Source organism: Oryctolagus cuniculus, chromosome 7 (genome assembly GCF_051225735.1).
Source record: "Oryctolagus cuniculus isolate XC-2025 breed Fujian yellow rabbit chromosome 7, ASM5122573v1, whole genome shotgun sequence".
In the NCBI taxonomy this organism is placed as follows: Eukaryota; Metazoa; Chordata; class Mammalia; order Lagomorpha; family Leporidae; genus Oryctolagus; species Oryctolagus cuniculus.
The window spans coordinates 51,186,603-51,202,867 of NC_142873.1; the positions used below are offsets into that span (position 1 = coordinate 51,186,603).

At 38.8% G+C, this 16,265-nt stretch overlaps 1 protein-coding gene across 37 annotated transcripts in view; it reads left to right on the top strand.

The window, feature by feature from the left end:
• PDE4DIP (phosphodiesterase 4D interacting protein) overlaps positions 1-16,265 on the top strand; it is a 236,454-nt gene that overhangs the window by 172,700 nt on the left and 47,489 nt on the right. For all 37 annotated transcript variants that reach the window (XR_016210704.1, XR_016210705.1, XR_518132.5 and 34 more), the window contains 5 exons: positions 3,367-3,458; positions 5,846-5,962; positions 6,192-6,329; positions 8,226-8,338; positions 9,675-9,802. Coding sequence is in view for 30 of the 37 variants with exons in the window: in XM_089300082.1 (XP_089156208.1) it covers positions 3,367-3,458; positions 5,846-5,962; positions 6,192-6,329; positions 8,226-8,338; positions 9,675-9,802 (588 nt within the window). In the remaining 7 variants the exon portion in view is untranslated. The remainder of the gene's footprint in view (positions 1-3,366; positions 3,459-5,845; positions 5,963-6,191; positions 6,330-8,225; positions 8,339-9,674; positions 9,803-16,265) is intronic.

Below are 16,265 nucleotides of genomic sequence, written 5' to 3' on the forward strand. Positions count from 1 at the left end.
GTCACAGAGCAAAAGATTGAAGTTTAGGGTAGCTTTAAGGAACATGTTATCCAGAGAGTGCCCCAAGTACAAACTTGTGATGATTAAATGAGATGGCGATTATAATGCTGTGGTAAGAAAGGTTGTAGACTTGGAAAATTAACTTACGATATTTAAATTATATCAAAAATGAAGGAACTGGGTGCCTTTGTTCTGGTGTAGGTCATTAGAGACGTAGTCATTCTTCAGTAGGAAAATTCTATGCTAGTCAAAAAGTAAAGAATGCTAGATTTGTCTAATTCACTTTTTTTTGTCTAATTCACTTTCTCTTTACCTTCTTAAGAAGCATACTTTTCCACAATTTTTTATTTTTTGAAAATTTTAAACCTACAGAAAATGGCAAAAAAAGAGTGTAGTGAATTCTCATATAATTTTTTTTTTATTTTTTTTATTTTTTGACAGGCAGAGTGGACAGTGAGAGAGAGAGACAGAGAGAAAGGTCTTCCCTTGCCGTTGGTTCACCCTCCAATGGCCGCCGTGGCCGGCGCACTACGGCCGGCGCACAGCGCTGATCTGATGGCAGGAACCAGGTACTTATCCTGGTCTCCCATGGGGTGCAGGGCCCAAGTACTTGGGTCATCCTCCACTGCACTCCCGGCCCATAGTAGAGAGCTGGCCTGGAAGAGGGGCAACCGGGACAGAATCCGGCACCCCGAGTGGGACTAGAACCTGGTGTGCTGGCGCCGCAAGGCGGAGTATTAGCCTAGTGAGTTGCAGCGCTGGCCTCTCATATAATTTTTAAAAATATTTATTTATTTACTTGAAAGGCAGAGTTGCAGAGAGAAAGGGAGAGACAGAGGGAAAGGGAGAGACAGAGGGGAAGAGAGAGACCATCTGTTGGATCACTCTGTAAATGGCTGCAATGGCTGGGATTGGGCCAAGCCAAAGCCAGGTACTTGGAACTCTGTCCAGGTCTCTCATGCGGGTGACAGGCCCCAAGCAGTTGGGCTGTCCTCTGCTGCTTTTCCAGTGCATTAGCAAGGAGATGTATCAGAAGTGAAGCAGCAGGGATTTGAACTGGCACTCATATGGGATGCTAGTGTTAGACAGGTGGTGGCTTAACTCTGTGCCACAACACCAGCCCCTAAATTTTTATTAAGATTCACTAATTGTTAACATTTTGCTATATTTGCATTTCTTCCTATGTACACAAACACACATGCTCACGTGTATACACATATGAGAAAATTTCTTACAGGCATCATGACAGTTCACCCCTAAGTACTTCAGTAAATATTTCTTAGGAGCAAGGGCATTCTCCTATATACCTACAATATCATTGTCATACTCAGGAAACTTAAACTGAATGTAGCCATAGTATCTAATACGTAGTCCATATTCAGAATTCTGTTGCCCCAGTAAGTGTTGTCGGTAGCTGTTTTGCCCTATCCCAGGGCTCGTGCATTGTGCCCAGTTGTTATATCTCTTCAGTCTCCTTTAATCTGTAACAGTTTTTTTTGTGTTAGTGGCATTTTTGAAGAACTTAGGCTAGCTAGTGTTCCTCAGTTTGGCTCTGTTTCCTGGTGATTATATTCTAGTTAAATATATTTGTCAAGAATACAATGTGAGTGACATCTTTCTCAGTGTATCACATCAGTGCATGATCAAAACATTGCTTCATCCTTAGTGACACCAAGTTTAGTCACTGGGTTGGGTTGTATCTGCCAGATCTCTCCACTGTATCACTTTCTGTTCTGTAATTAATAAGTGATCTATTGGCTGATTTCTGGAGATGATACTTGAAATATTTTTGAAATTTAGCTTGGAGATGATACTAAGAAATATTTTTCAAGCAGTCATTTCCTCAGTGGTTTCTTTGAATGTTGCCTGAACTAACTCTTACATTGGTAGTTTAAAAAGTGATTTTCTGTTTGTAAAGTTTCATCTTAATTTATTAGTGAGTACTCTTCTACAAAGAAAAACCGTCATTCTCCTATCTCCATACTCCATTTGTTTTTTCGTGTCAGTATGCATTAAAAAAAATCATTGTATTATCCATTTTTATCATTATTCCATTTGATGCCTAAATTATCTGAGCTTTGGCCAGCTGGTACCCCTTCATGCTGTTCCTCTGTCCTTTTGCTGTTTCCTCCTCAGTTTTTTAGCACAGTAGGTATTCTGTGATCACCTTTTACTGGGTTAGCCCCGGAATCAACCATTTCCCTAGTATTCATTTTAGTATGCAATGGTGTTTAGAAATTAAGATCTAGGCAAAAAATGTGTTCTTTGCTATATGTTGTCATTTGTTTCTAGGCCCTCTTAAGTGAACAGAGCTAGCGATGAATTTAAAAACACAAAATGTGTATGTATATGATATTTTATGAGGATTTGATACTGATTCCCCCAATTCACTTTAACAGTGAAGTTCTTAGATTCATTTTGTGTTTGTATCTCCCATCTCTCAACACTGAGAGCCGTGGTTATTGAATAGCACCAATGTATATGAAAATATTTGCACAGTACTACAAAATGCAGAAATAGTTTCAGAATTGCTATATGAATAACACTATCAGTAATGAATCTGTTGAGTAATGTTTAAGATTTCTTTGTAATTATTTTTATCCTTAAGGTATTTCTCACTGAGGATGTACAGTCAGAGCACTGAATTGAAAAATTATTTGGATTAATTTTTATTATCTTCTGGGTGATTATATTATATATTTGCTATATAGATTCATTTATTTATGCCAGTATTTGGTTTATGATTTTTTTCCCTTATTATTTTCAAAGTAACTCACACATTAAAAATTAAACATTAACTTGAATCAATACTCAAATAATCAAAGATATGCACAAACATGTCATCTATTTCCCTACCCCTTTTTTCTGTCTTTGATCATCCTCTGAAGGTAACCAATTTTATTCCTGGGTTGCTCTTCCTATGTATGTTTTTGCTGAAATATGCAGGTGAATTGTGTGTGTGTGTGTGTGTGTGTATGTATATGTTTATGTGTATGAAATGCATTGTAAGTTCTTATTTTTCCCTTTTCCTAAAGTAAAACACATTATATTAGATGTATTCTTTTGCACCTTGCTTAGTTTGCTTATTTTACTTAATATAACCTTGAAATTACTCCATGTATAAGGTCTTTGTTTCTCACAGCTATGTATAGTATTCCATTTTGTGGATGTATAGTACTATCTTTTTTTCAGTCTTTATAGCATGTAGGCTGATTACGGTATTTGTTGTTATATAAATAATGTTGCAAAGAACAGCTTGTACATTTTTTTTTATTGTTGGAATGTATCTCAGAATGAATTCCTCAGAAATGAGGCATCAGAGATTACATTGCTAATAGTGATTAAAACTAATTATTTTCATTTTAGGAGATTTGGATACTGTTGCAGGGCTGGAAAAAGAATTGAGTAATGCCAAAGAGGAACTTGAACTCATGGCTAAAAAAGAAAGAGAAAGTCAGGTGAGTTCTGTAGTCATTCCTGGTTTCTAAATTCCCATTTTCTTTTCAAAATAGTTTATATTTGAAAGAGTACAGTTCTGCAAGTATAATGTCTAATTCTAGATGCAAGATGAGCCTTTTTCTTTTTGGAAATTTAAATAGCATTGCATATACATAATCTCAACAGGATGCTTTTTTTTTTTTTTAAAGAATTTATTTATTTGAAAGGCAGAGTTACAAAGAGGAGAGGTGGAAAGGGAGAGGGAGAGGGAGAGCAGGAAAGAGAGGGAGAGAGAGAGAGAGAGAGAGAGAGAGAGAGAGGGATCTTCCATCTGCTGGTTCAATGGCCACTACAACCAGAGCTGGACTAACCTGAAGCCAAGAGCCTGGAGCTTCTTCCAGGACTCCCATACGGATGCAGGGGCCCAAGCACTTGGGCCATTGCAGAGATGCTGGATTGGAAGTGGAGCATCTGCGACTTGAACCGGCACCAATGGGATGCTAGCACTACAGGTGGTGGCTTTACACACTACACCACAGCACTGGGCCCCAATGCTCTAGGTTTTGTAATGAGGACTACTAAAGCTGTTTAAGTATTGAAACAATACAGTTTTCTGTATCTGTTGCTTCCTGGAATAAAATACTTGTAAAGCACCTGTGAAAAAAGGAAGTGCTCTGTAATTGCCAGTTATAATTATCAATTAATATGACATTAGGCCTATTAAATTAGTTTGAAACCCCTGAAACAAGTGAAATTTGAGTATGATCAATAGATGTTATTGAATCCTCCTTATTGCATTGCACTGTGCTGTGTCCTTAAATTAGCACTAATGCTCAAAATGAAATGCTTTATGAAATAAATAGTATTGGTCCTATTTTATAGATGAAGAAATTAAAAGATTAACTTTTGTTTTTAACATGAATTATTTGAGAAATAGTCATATAGCTAATAAATGCCAAAGCTAAGGTTTAAACTCAGTCTTTTGTGACTCCAAATACTTACTAAGCATTTATTTCCTGTGCAGATCATTTTTGTTACCTTATGCTTTACTCTTTCTAGCAGTAAGAGTCCTCAACAGTGTTCTCAGGAGAAGCCCCTTAGCTTTACAGAATCGTTTTCCCTTTGACTGCCCTGTACAGACAGTTGTATGTTCCTCTGCAATGGAGAAGATAATTAGGACCACAAGCAGATTTACAGAGTAAAACTGGAAACGTACATGTTACTCTGTCATCTCTTGTAGAAGGCCTGTCAGTGTCCTGGCTCTCTAAATTGTTTAGCTATTCTGTAGAGTTCCTCAGTTGTATTCTACCTTTCTGCCATAGTTAGGCTTACAGTATTAAACCTGTGCCTGTATTTCTGATGGAACTTTCTTATTATACTCCTTGATTTCATTACTGTCTTCACAAATTCATGCTGTGTGACTCAGTAAGTTTTGAGGATGTGAGAGTGTGTGTCAGTTTAAAAATACCAGTTTTAAAAATCCCCTAGTTCCCCTCATTTTTTGTTTCTACCTTATCTGATTATTCATGCCAGATATTTTAGTTTCCATGTGCTGTTTCTGTTTTTCTCATATATATGAAATCTAGAGTAATGTTACTTTTTGGTTCTGTGCTGTTTCTAGTATCATAAAATTGTAATGCCTTTTAATGAGTATTTTGAGTGAGTGATATTTGTCAATTGCTCATCTTTATGTATCCTTAATCGACTACCTGCCTCCAAGTCCAAGACCATATATATTTATAACCACATTTCCTGTAATATAAAGCATTTACCAACAGTAATGTAGATTTTCCCAAAATTTTAACTATTGCTCATATTGTCTTTAGATAGTAGTTACAGCAGCAGCAGCAACAGCAGCAGTAGCAGTAGTATTTAGTGTTCATAGATTTCCTGCTAGGTGCCAGGCATTTTATGTGTATCTTTATCTTAATTCTCATGTAGCCTGGGACAGTAGCTATTATTCTCATTTTATAGTTGAGGAAACCGAATCTCCGCTAAGATTCCTTGTCAAGGAGCTTCTGTCAGGATTTATACCTGTGTCAGTCTGCACACCTTTATCATGCTGCAGTAAACATCTTGCTTTCGTTTTTCTTCAGTGGAGCAGATACCTGATACATAACGATGCAGGAAAGATGAAATGGCCTAGCAAATTTGGTGTCTTACTGTGCTAACTAAAGTGGAGGACATCATTAAACACAACGTTTACAGCTCTGCATACAACATTCTTTGGTGTGGCCTTGCATGATTATCTATTGCGTCCAGTAGAGCACTATTCATGTTCTTGTTTTTTGTGCATTGCCGGCTGATAGTGATATGAGATGGAAAAGCATTTGCCCAAGTATTAAAGTATAAATGTGACAGATATTGTTTCCTCTGCCACTGACTTCAGGATTTCATCTCTCCACAGATGGAACTTTCTGCTCTACAGTCCATGATGGCTGTGCAAGAGGAAGAGCTGCAGGTGCAGGCTGCTGACCTGGAGTCCCTAACCAGGAACATACAGATAAAAGAAGATCTCATAAAGGTCTTTCAGAGTTTTTTAAAGACCACTGGAAAAGTTTGTCACTCAGAATAACTTAGGATGTCTTCACACAATATTTGGATGTGTTGAGTCCCTTGGCCAGTGCTTATCCATATCACACTTGAAAGTACCGTGGACTGTTTCAAGGGCGTTTGTTGCTCCTTGTCAAACGGTTGTTTTTATAATTACTATTGTTTTATCTATACTACTTTTTTTTTTTTTAAACTTCTAGGACCTGCAAATGCAATTGGTTGATCCTGAAGACATACCAGCTATGGAACGGCTGACCCAAGAAGTCTTACTTCTTCGGGAAAAAGTTTCTTCTGTAGAATCCCAGGGTCAAGAAATTTCAGGAAACCGAAGACAACAGGTAAATTATTAGAATACAAACCTTATTTTTTTTTTTTTTTACTGCAGGATGAACAATGGGAAAAATGTCAAATTCAGCTACTTACAAAGGAATCAGTGAATTTCCTGTTGTGTCTATCCTCTGAAGTTTCCTACTTTATTTATTTATTTCAGATATTTATTCATTCATTTGAAAGGCAGAGTTGCAGAGAGAGAGAGAGGAAGAGACAGAGAGGGAAGGAGCTTCCATTAGCTGGTTCACTCCCTAGATGGCTGCAACAGCTGAAGCTGGGCAGGTCAGAAGCCAGGAGCCAGGAGATTCTTCCCGGTCTTCCATTTGGTTCAAGGGCCCAAGTACTTGGGCCATCCTCCGCTGCTTTCCCAGGTGCATTAGCAGGGAGCAGGATCAGATGTGGAGCAGCTGGGACTTGAACCGGCACCCATATGGGATACCAGTGCTGTAGGCAGTGGGTTTACCCACTATGCTACAATGCTGGCCCCAAAGTTTCCTGCTTTAAAGTCTGCATAGATGGGTGCCCCTTTCTGACATTTGTAGTTCTAAGAGGAGCAGCAGTTCTTACTGGACACATACTGTCAGGTATCCCTCATTCATTGTTTCCCCTCTCAGCTGAATCCTTCTCATCTACATGTCCATAATAAAGAGAAAAAACTCTATCTCAAATTCTTTTGTAGTTACCACCCTGTGTCTAACCTTTCTTTAAGGCAAACCTTTCAAAAAGACTTACTTGCTTTCATGAGGGGGCTTCAACAGCAGCTTGAGTGGAAGGATGGTGTGAATTTCCCATGAACTGTTTGAGGCCCCTTGTCCCCCCTGACTTCATCATCATCTCTTTCCTTGATTACTCATCTTGCTGCAGTTTAGCTTTCGGCTCTAATCTTAAACAGATCTCTGCTGGTTATAAATTACCATAGCACATTGTCTTTATGGCACTTCATACAGCTTGCAGTGACACATGTCTATGACTGGTGAATGTGTTTTTTTACCCCCACTAGATAGATTTTCCTTAAAACCCAAAGCAGAGTTTATTACCTAGAAGTTGCTCAATGAATATTTCTTGAATGAATGAAGAATACTAGTAAGTCCTGTTATATATATGCTTCCCTGTTGTCCTTTCCCCAACTCCTCCCCTCCTCCTCTCCCTCCCTTCCTCCCTCCCACTCTCCCTCCCACTCTCCCTCCCTCCTCCCCTCCTCCCCTTCCTTCCATCCTTTCTTCCTTCCTTCCTTTTTCAAAGTCCTTTCTTTTAGCTGTTTTTGTTTTTTGGCTTCCCTCTCCTTTTTCTTCTTCTCATCCCATGTTTGAATTTTGCCTTATAGTGTTTTTTTTTGTTTTTGTTTTTTTTTTTTTTTTTTTTTTTGACAGGCAGAGTGGACAGTGAGAGAGAGAGAGACAGAGAGAAAGGTCTTCCTTTTTGCCGTTGGTTCACCCTCCAATGGCCGCCGCGGCCGGCGCGCTGCGGCCGGCGCACCGCGCTGATCCGATGGCAGGAGCCAGGAGCCAGGTGCTTCTCCTGGTCTCCCATGGGGTGCAGGGCCCAAGCACCTGGGCCATCCTCCACTGCACTCCCTGGCCACAGCAGAGGGCTGGCCTGGAAGAGGGGCAACCGGGACAGAATCCGGAGCCCCGACCGGGACTAGAACCCGGTGTGCCGGCGCCGCTAGGCGGAGGATTAGCCTAGTGAGCCGCGGCGCCGGCCATGCCTTATAGTGTTTTAAAGATAAAAAGTTTTAATGAGTGTGACGTTGATTTGAAAACTGATATATTGTAGGAAGCTGAGGCAAGTAATAAGACAGTGGGCTTTTTTTAGTCATGGTACATGTGAATGCATTCTTTGTTGTTTTTCTCTCTGTCTCCCTTTGCTATTTGCATATTGCTTCTTCTCTCTTCTTTCCTCAGCTGCTGCTGATGCTGGAGGGACTGGTAGATGAACGGAGTCGGCTCAATGAGGCCTTGCAAGCAGAGCGACAGCTCTATAGCAGTCTGGTGAAGTTCCATGCCCATCCAGAGAAGTAAGAGAGTGACTGTTTTTCCTTTTACTCTTTGAAAAAACGATTTATTTATTTATTTATTTATTACAAAGATTTACTTATTTATTTGAAAGAGTTGCAGAGAGGCAGAGGCAGAGAGAGAGAGAGGTTTTCCATCCACTGGCTCACTCCCAAAATGGCTGCAACAGCCAGAGCTGAGCCAATCCAAAGCCAGGAGCCAGGAGCTTCTTCCAGGTCTCCCATGCAGATGCAGGGGCCCAAGGATTTGGGCCATCTTCTACTGCTTTCCCAGGCCATAGCAGAGAGAGGATTGGAAATAGAGCAGCCGGGACTTGACCAGCACCCGAAGATGCCAGCACTGCAGGTGGCAGCTTTACCTGCTATGCCACAGCTCCGGCCCCTGTTAGTAAACATTAGAGCAGGAATACTAACCTACATGTTTTATTATTTTACTATTTACTTTCTTCTAATTCATTATTGTGTTTCTTTCTTTCTTTTTTTTTTTTTTTTGACAGGCAGAGTGGACAGTGAGAGAGAGAGACAGAGAGAAAGGTCTTTTTTTGCCGTTGGTTCACCCTCCAATGGCAGCCGTGGCCGGCACGCTGCAGCCGGCGCACCGTGCTGATTCGAAGGCAGGAGCCAGGTGCTTCTGGTCTCCCATGGGGTGCAGGGCCCAAGGACTTGGGCCATCCTCCACTGCACTCCCAGGCCACAGCAGAGAGCTGGCCTGGAAGAGGGGCAACCGGGACAGAATCCGGCGCCCCGACCAGGACTAGAACCTGGTGTGCTGGCGCCGCAGGCGGAGGATTAGCCTATTGAGCCGCAGTGCCGGCTCATTATTGTGTTTTTAAAAATGCTTTCTTTCTATGTCAGGATAATGAATGCAGAGGAACTTATGATAGAACTACTTGATTGTGTTAGCTTTTAAAGAACCTCTGCAACTTTAGTCTTTTGAACCAATTCTTTATCAGAGCATTGTCAAGTTTTATAGCAGATGAGAACATAATTCGTTTTTCCTGGATTTTAGTGTTTCAGAAAGTAAAGCTCTTAGATAATGAAATTTCTCTTCTTATGGACTAAAGGGGTATGGAATTAATCTTAGGAGCTATAATTTTATGTGATATTGACCCAGAACCTAGCATAAATGGGCAAACTCTAAAGAAAGGAGTAGGCCTTGTTAACCCAGCAGGGGTGAACATGAGTGCCCAACAAAGACGCCTTCCATTTATTGTGTCCTGCAGAACCATTATTTTAGAATGTCTCATGGCTGAGTGGCATTGATGTCTCTTGGGAAATATATGTGAGTTCATTAAATTGATGACTAATCCTTTTTCCTCCACGTGGCATGTTTAATCAGCTCTGAAAGAGACAGAACTCTGCAGGTGGAACTGGAAGGGGCCCAGGTGTTACGCGGTCGACTAGAAGAAGTTCTTGGAAGAAGCCTGGAGCGCTTAAGCAGGCTGGAGACCCTGGCCGCCATTGGAGGTGGGGAACTGGAAAGTGTGCGAGTTCGTCACAAGCATGCCTTCTGAGCACTGGCGGGTCAGACTGCAGCCCAGGATGGAAACCTTGTTTGCACTAACCAGAGGGAGCCTTGTCTGACTTCCTAGAATTAAATGGTGACTTACTAATGATAGAACTGGTGCAAGTAGCATCAACCACAAAGTGGAACTCACTTTAGCCTACCTGTATCTCATTGTACATATCTATGAATTGATGGTGGAGGTGACAAAGTGTATTTGCACATTTTAAATCATTCCATTTTAGTTTTTCCACCCATATGCATTCCTTTCCCTAGCCCCTTCTCATTCCTTCATCCTTCTATGGGCCAATAAAGTTTATTCCTCCCCAGTTTCACAATCCATTTCCTATGTTCCATATCATGTCATAAATGCATGTGTGTATTATTTTTACCATTCAATCAACTCCTGCTCTTTGAGTGAGAGCACTTTTTAAATTAAATCAAAGGATAAAGTAGATCAGAACTAGGAGAGTGGTCTTGTAATGGTAGACTGCAGGTGTTGAGAAGGCCAGTTAGAGATCAGAGACAAAGACTATTAAGGTGTTTACAGTAAAGCTTTAGCCCTAGTGTTGTTTCAGAGTTAAATATTGAATGACACAGGTGCAATTAAATTGGTGCAGATTAAATCCTATTTAAAATTATTTCTTCACTGATCCCTGTAGATTCCTTTAAACCAAGGGATGTTATTTAGTCAGAACAAAATTTCAAGAAAGGTCTTTCAGAGCCAGAATTCTCCAGGTATAAAGGTAATTTCAAATGCAGTGTCTCCCTTTAAATTCAGTATTCCACTAAATAGCTTATTATAGCCAGAAGAGAGTATTGCTTCTATACTTCCATTTGATAGTGGCAGGTTCTTATAATTTTCAATATTGTATTTCTGGAGTCTTAAATGTCATGAGTGTGAAAAGTGACAAGATAATTTTGGAGCTTTGAAGGCTCAGCACCATGAGGTTTCTTTTTTCTGCTGCACATAAGTTTCTTAGATTAGAAACTGAGATTTCAGTTCCATTAAATATGGAATTTGGGGGGTAGCGATTGACAGCTTCCAGTGCCACAAATGTGATTGAGGATCCTTTCTAAACTAGGTGGGACACATTCCATTTTTTTTTTTTTTTACATGACATTTTATTTCTTTCACATTCCTGTGTTGACATGGCTTACATTACAATATGAATCCCTTCCAAGTTTCTGTAAGTTTACCTGTTCCTGAAACAGGTAGAGCTTCAGTCAAACTAAAATGGATAGGAAGAAAATGTGCTACTGAAGAAACTTCCTGGAATCTCCTAAGTGGTTTGCAAAGATTGGCAGCTTTAAGCCCTTCTCTTAATAGAAATGTCATTCCAGTCTTAGTGGCTTTTAAAGGGAAAAGGAGTTTGAGAAAGAAGGTATAAGCAGAACCACCTGCTTTTCTTACTCTTTCCATTTTAAGAGCCTCTTTCCTACAAAAAACTTTTTGTAACTTCCCAAAAGTGAGGTGGATAATGGATGTGGTCAGTAGAAATGACAACCCATCTAGTACTAGTCTGTCATGTCATTACAACAAGGCATTTAGGAAATGTCTTTCCTTAATTTTACTAATAGATAAAGGAAACTCTTTAAGTCTCCTATTAAGATTCAACCATAGGTGATTTTTGGGTCTAGGGTCTCATGGTGAATATAGTGATTAATAGTAAATACACCTTGCTTCTATCAACCTCCAATGAAAGTGAGTTGATAGAAGGATGAATTAAGGGTGTGATCTTGACACCATAAATTTGGCTAAGATCGGGCACTAACTTTCTGGTCTTGCTAGCAGGAATGAGGCATGCAAATGGTGTTACCAGGAAAGAGCCCGCTGCTCTCACAATTTTATGTGATAATTTGATGTTTGAATAGAGAATATGATTCTGATGAATTTTGTCTTAACTCACAGATGGGTGACACTGTGATTGGATACATCATTCATATATTTACTATAGTATCATATGATTCCATTCGCCTTCCAGGAGCATAACTTTTTATCTTGTTGGATTATTCTACCTTGTCAGGCATTTTTCAACATTATAATAATTTTAGCTAAAGCATCATGTGCTTATAGAATCTTGTGTTGAATAAAAAAATCTTCAAAAAGAAATAATGAAGTAAATTTTTACTTAGGCCATGCTTGATCAGAAGTATAGAACTTAAAATGAGAAAAACCTAGGTGGATACATTTCATTCTTGCCACATTTTCTCCTTTAATAATATGCAGAGTTACAAGTCATCAGGGTAGATGAAGTTTTTACAACTGGTTTTTAGAACTATAGAATTGAAAAGGATATCTAATAGTATTTATTTTGATTGAAATAGAAGTCTTTATGACAAATTTCATCTAAATTTTTTTCTGTTGCAGGTTTAAACTATATTACTGAAATCTGATGATTGTTAGTGCTTAGTATAAGTCAACATTTGTCTGATGTCCTCTTTTTGGCTATTTAGCCAAATTAGGACTTTTTTGAAAAGGCATTATTGGGCTATTTCAATAGATAAGCCTTTTACTTTAATAGGGTTTACTTTTGTTCCTCAACTCCCACTTCAGTCCTCTACATCTGCTTTTTATTTATTCTGTTGTGGACAGTGAAAATATTTTTAATACATCTACTTCTTAGAGAAAGCACATTTTTCTTTGTTCATAGTTTAAAATGATTTTTCAATTATATTATATAATAAGAAATCTATTAAGGTTAAAGAAAATCTTAACCTGTATAGGATATTAGATCCCAGCCACTTAGAAGGTTCTTTAGTATATTCCACTCACACAGTTTATACCTATATGACTTTATGGCAGATGTGCATAAAAGACCTATCAGAGGCATGCTTATTTATGCTTCTAATTCAGTATGTGGGTTATAAGAAGGTTGGCTCATTGCTTCAAACCAATTCAAGAAAATTGATTGGAATTTCTCTGCTTTAGTCTTCAGGTTGGATCTAAGGTCTTCAGATTAGGGAAAGACAGAGAAGGTCACACTACCCTGGAAATTACTCATTTCCTTGAGAAATAAAGATTGACTTATCTAAAGTTCCTTTCCTTTAGTCTATAAACCTTATAGAGAACAATAGCACCTTTGCTTCCCTTGAGCTAGAATTAGGAAACTTTAGTTCCTAATGGAAGAATAAAGTCATTGTTTTCTGGTTTCATGATCTTTTTATATGAAAGAGTCACAGAATCTTTACATTTGACATCCCTGAAAAATTCAAGTTGCCTTTTCAACAAAGGGCATCAGATAGTATCCTGCAGGTCTGTAGCCAGGGTCCTGCAAGAAAAGGTGTTAGACTTCCATGAGGTTAAGTATTAGTATCCCCCACACTTGAAGTCTGCCTTCCGCCTTGCCTTGAGGAAATCACATTAGAGGTAGAATAAATGAAGTCTACTCACTTTTTCAGACACCATCATTCTGTGAGATGCAAGCACATATTTTCTCTGATTTCTCTTAATCTCCTTTTGGTAGTATGAAGCCGTTTGTATAATGGAAAGAACAGCTGGAAATGTGGAGCTATTATAGGACAACCCAACATTAAAAAGCAGAAGGAGTGAGTCAGTAGGCTAATACATTGTATTGGTAGTCTAATACATTGGAGTGATTACTGTAGGGTGATAGCTTTGAGTGTTGATGCGTTTTTGGAATATGAATTTAAGCTACTCTTCACCATTTGCAGCAATATCTGTTAAAGCAGGATTAGAAAACAACTGTTACTTTTAAGTAGTCTGAGTATTGACAAAAGGTAAGTCCTCAGTTGCTTTCTATGTAATCACGTGAGGCAGGATGGATTTCTCAAATAAAATTGTGCCTCTGACAAAGAATGGTAATCAGAGGGGAAACCCAAAACTGTAGAGCTGACAATACTTATTTCATCAGATTTCAAATAGAATAATTAAAGTGGCAGTGATGTGCTAACTTTTTATGTTACTCCATTTTCTTTGTTATTTAGAGTTTACAGAAATAAAAATATCATATTCTTTCCCTCTTCTAAAGCTGGAAGGATAAAATATATAAAAAGTTAGGCAACATCAGAAAAATGATCTCAAATAATATGAAGAGCAGGACTGTTAATTACATGAACCAAATGCTCCACCATGCTCCCTTGAAGAACTCATTGGCCAGCAAATGCTTGGAGATTTGCTTTTTGCAGTTGTCAAAGTCATTAAGGTCCCTTTCACAATCTAAACACTTCAGATGCATGTGTAAACACAGGTGTTTTATAAATCATGAATTTCTGTGTTCACGAAGTATCAGTTTGAGAATATCACTTAAAATTTTGTAGGCTGTTGAGAGAAATTAAAGTGATTCCTAACAGTTTCAGGGAAGAAGGAAGTACCATGTAAAATGATCAGAACTTTGGGTTTAGATTCTATCCAGCACTATTTCCCTGCCAAAGTTAAGCTGTATGTTTTTCTCTGGAAGTTATCTCTTCCTAGCTCCATGCTGTTAAACTGTGTTAACATTTGTGCTGAAGAGTGTACATTTTTTATGTATAAAGTGTTAGCATTTCAGCTACTTTAGTTGAGACACAACAAATTGTTACTGATCCAATAAAAGTATCAAAAGGCCAACAGAAGCTATTTGATTTCATTCTTAAAAGATGTATAAGAAAGAAATAAAGTACTTTTTTTTTTTTTTCACTTACCACTTAGAGGAAAATCAGTCTATCAATTGTCCTAAAATTCTCAGTCGATTAAGGCTCTGTGGAATGAGATTTATTTACCTAAAGGAAGAAGAAGAAACTTGAAATTTTCTCCTCCCAAAAGAGTAAGACTAAATTAACAGCTTTGCACTTTTCCTAGAAACGTGAAGTGGGCTACTTTACTTTAAAAATCCTCCCATTCTCTCCTTGCCTTAACCGGTAGTCATATGAGAAGGCAGGACAGAGATATAAGGAGGTTGTTGTGGGTGGTGCCGTCTCTTTAAATGTTCCCAGAGACACTTGCTGCTATGGTCCTTGAGGAAAAGAGACCATGAGCAGGAAGAGTTTCTTGACATCGCAGAATAGGTACAGCAGTCATATCTTCCAGTCTGCCCAGGACAGTCCTGTACACATGTCCCCATCCACCTAAAGACAGCTGACTCTCGTTTTAGAATAATGAATTCATGAATAATGAATAATTACTGTTTTGAAAAAGAAACTCTTCAGAATCCTAGTGAAATTTCATATCCCCTAAATTTTTTGGATTATAGTTTGATTTTATAAAGTTACTTAACTGCTTTCTGGAAAAAAAAAAAAAAAGGAGCTGAAAGACTCTTGAGAGACATCACAATGGAAAGACAAAGGTACACCATGGGAAGGGCTTGAGCCATTTTCTTTGACTTCAGTTCCAAGGCCAGAATCTGTTTGGATGAAGAATTTTATTTCTTGGCAGAAGCTGTGGGAGACTACATATAATCTTGATTCTTTTTTGTGTGTCTTGAAGGGAATGGATGCAGGTGAATTTACAGGTTGAAAGGAGACTTTTTGTCCTTGATTCTTTGATATAGCATCATATTGTGAAATCAGCAGTTGCTGGCTCATGACATGAACATGCGAGATCTTGTAATGAGCACATGGCAGAGTGCCTGGGCTTGAAGGTGAGGCCGACCAGATACAGCTTAGTACAAGAGCCCAGCACTGGGGGAAAGAACATGGCATGGCAAACGTACTCATGCTGTAAAGGTGTAGATTTCAAATCCCCTTTCAAAATCAGTAAATTGCTGACCCCTGCTGTGTTTCCAGCAACTATAGGGGAAAATACTACCTCTTTTCTGTTGATCCCATATAAATGGTTTAAAGGGGAAATCATGACTGCAGAGTAGAATTTGAGGAAAATGGTCTTGACCACCCAATTTGGATGCCTTAGAATAGAACTGAAGTGATACTTCATGAGTTCCCCGATACAGATTATTCCCACGTCGCAGAGCTTTAAGGCAGTTAATGCTGATGAATCCTGTTTGTAAAGCACCTGTTCACCAACACCTCTGAGCCTTTTCAACCGTGTTGTGGAGCAGGGAGAACAAACTTTTATTTCAAGCCCTCTGCTGAGGGGAACAGGTATTTAGGAGGGAGAAAGTACAGGTAGAACAGGTAGAATCAAGATCATCCAGTTAATAGCTGTAGTTATAAACCCTCTCTGCTGACACATTTGGGTTCTGTAGCTTCCAACTTTTTCAGTTCTCTAGCAGCCCATGGTGCCACTTCAGTTTACCAATAATAATAGTTTGAAATACTGTTTAAAGGTCACATTAACTAATATATTCTGTGCCAATCACTGTTTTAAACACTTCAAAATCAGCAAACCCTTTTAAGTTCACACAAATGTTTGGAGTGCATAATACAATTAATCATACTTAATATACAAGAAAATTGAGTTACAGAAAGAATGACTTGCCTAAAATCAAATAGTGACAAAAGCACAATTGAACCTAGACATTCTGGCTC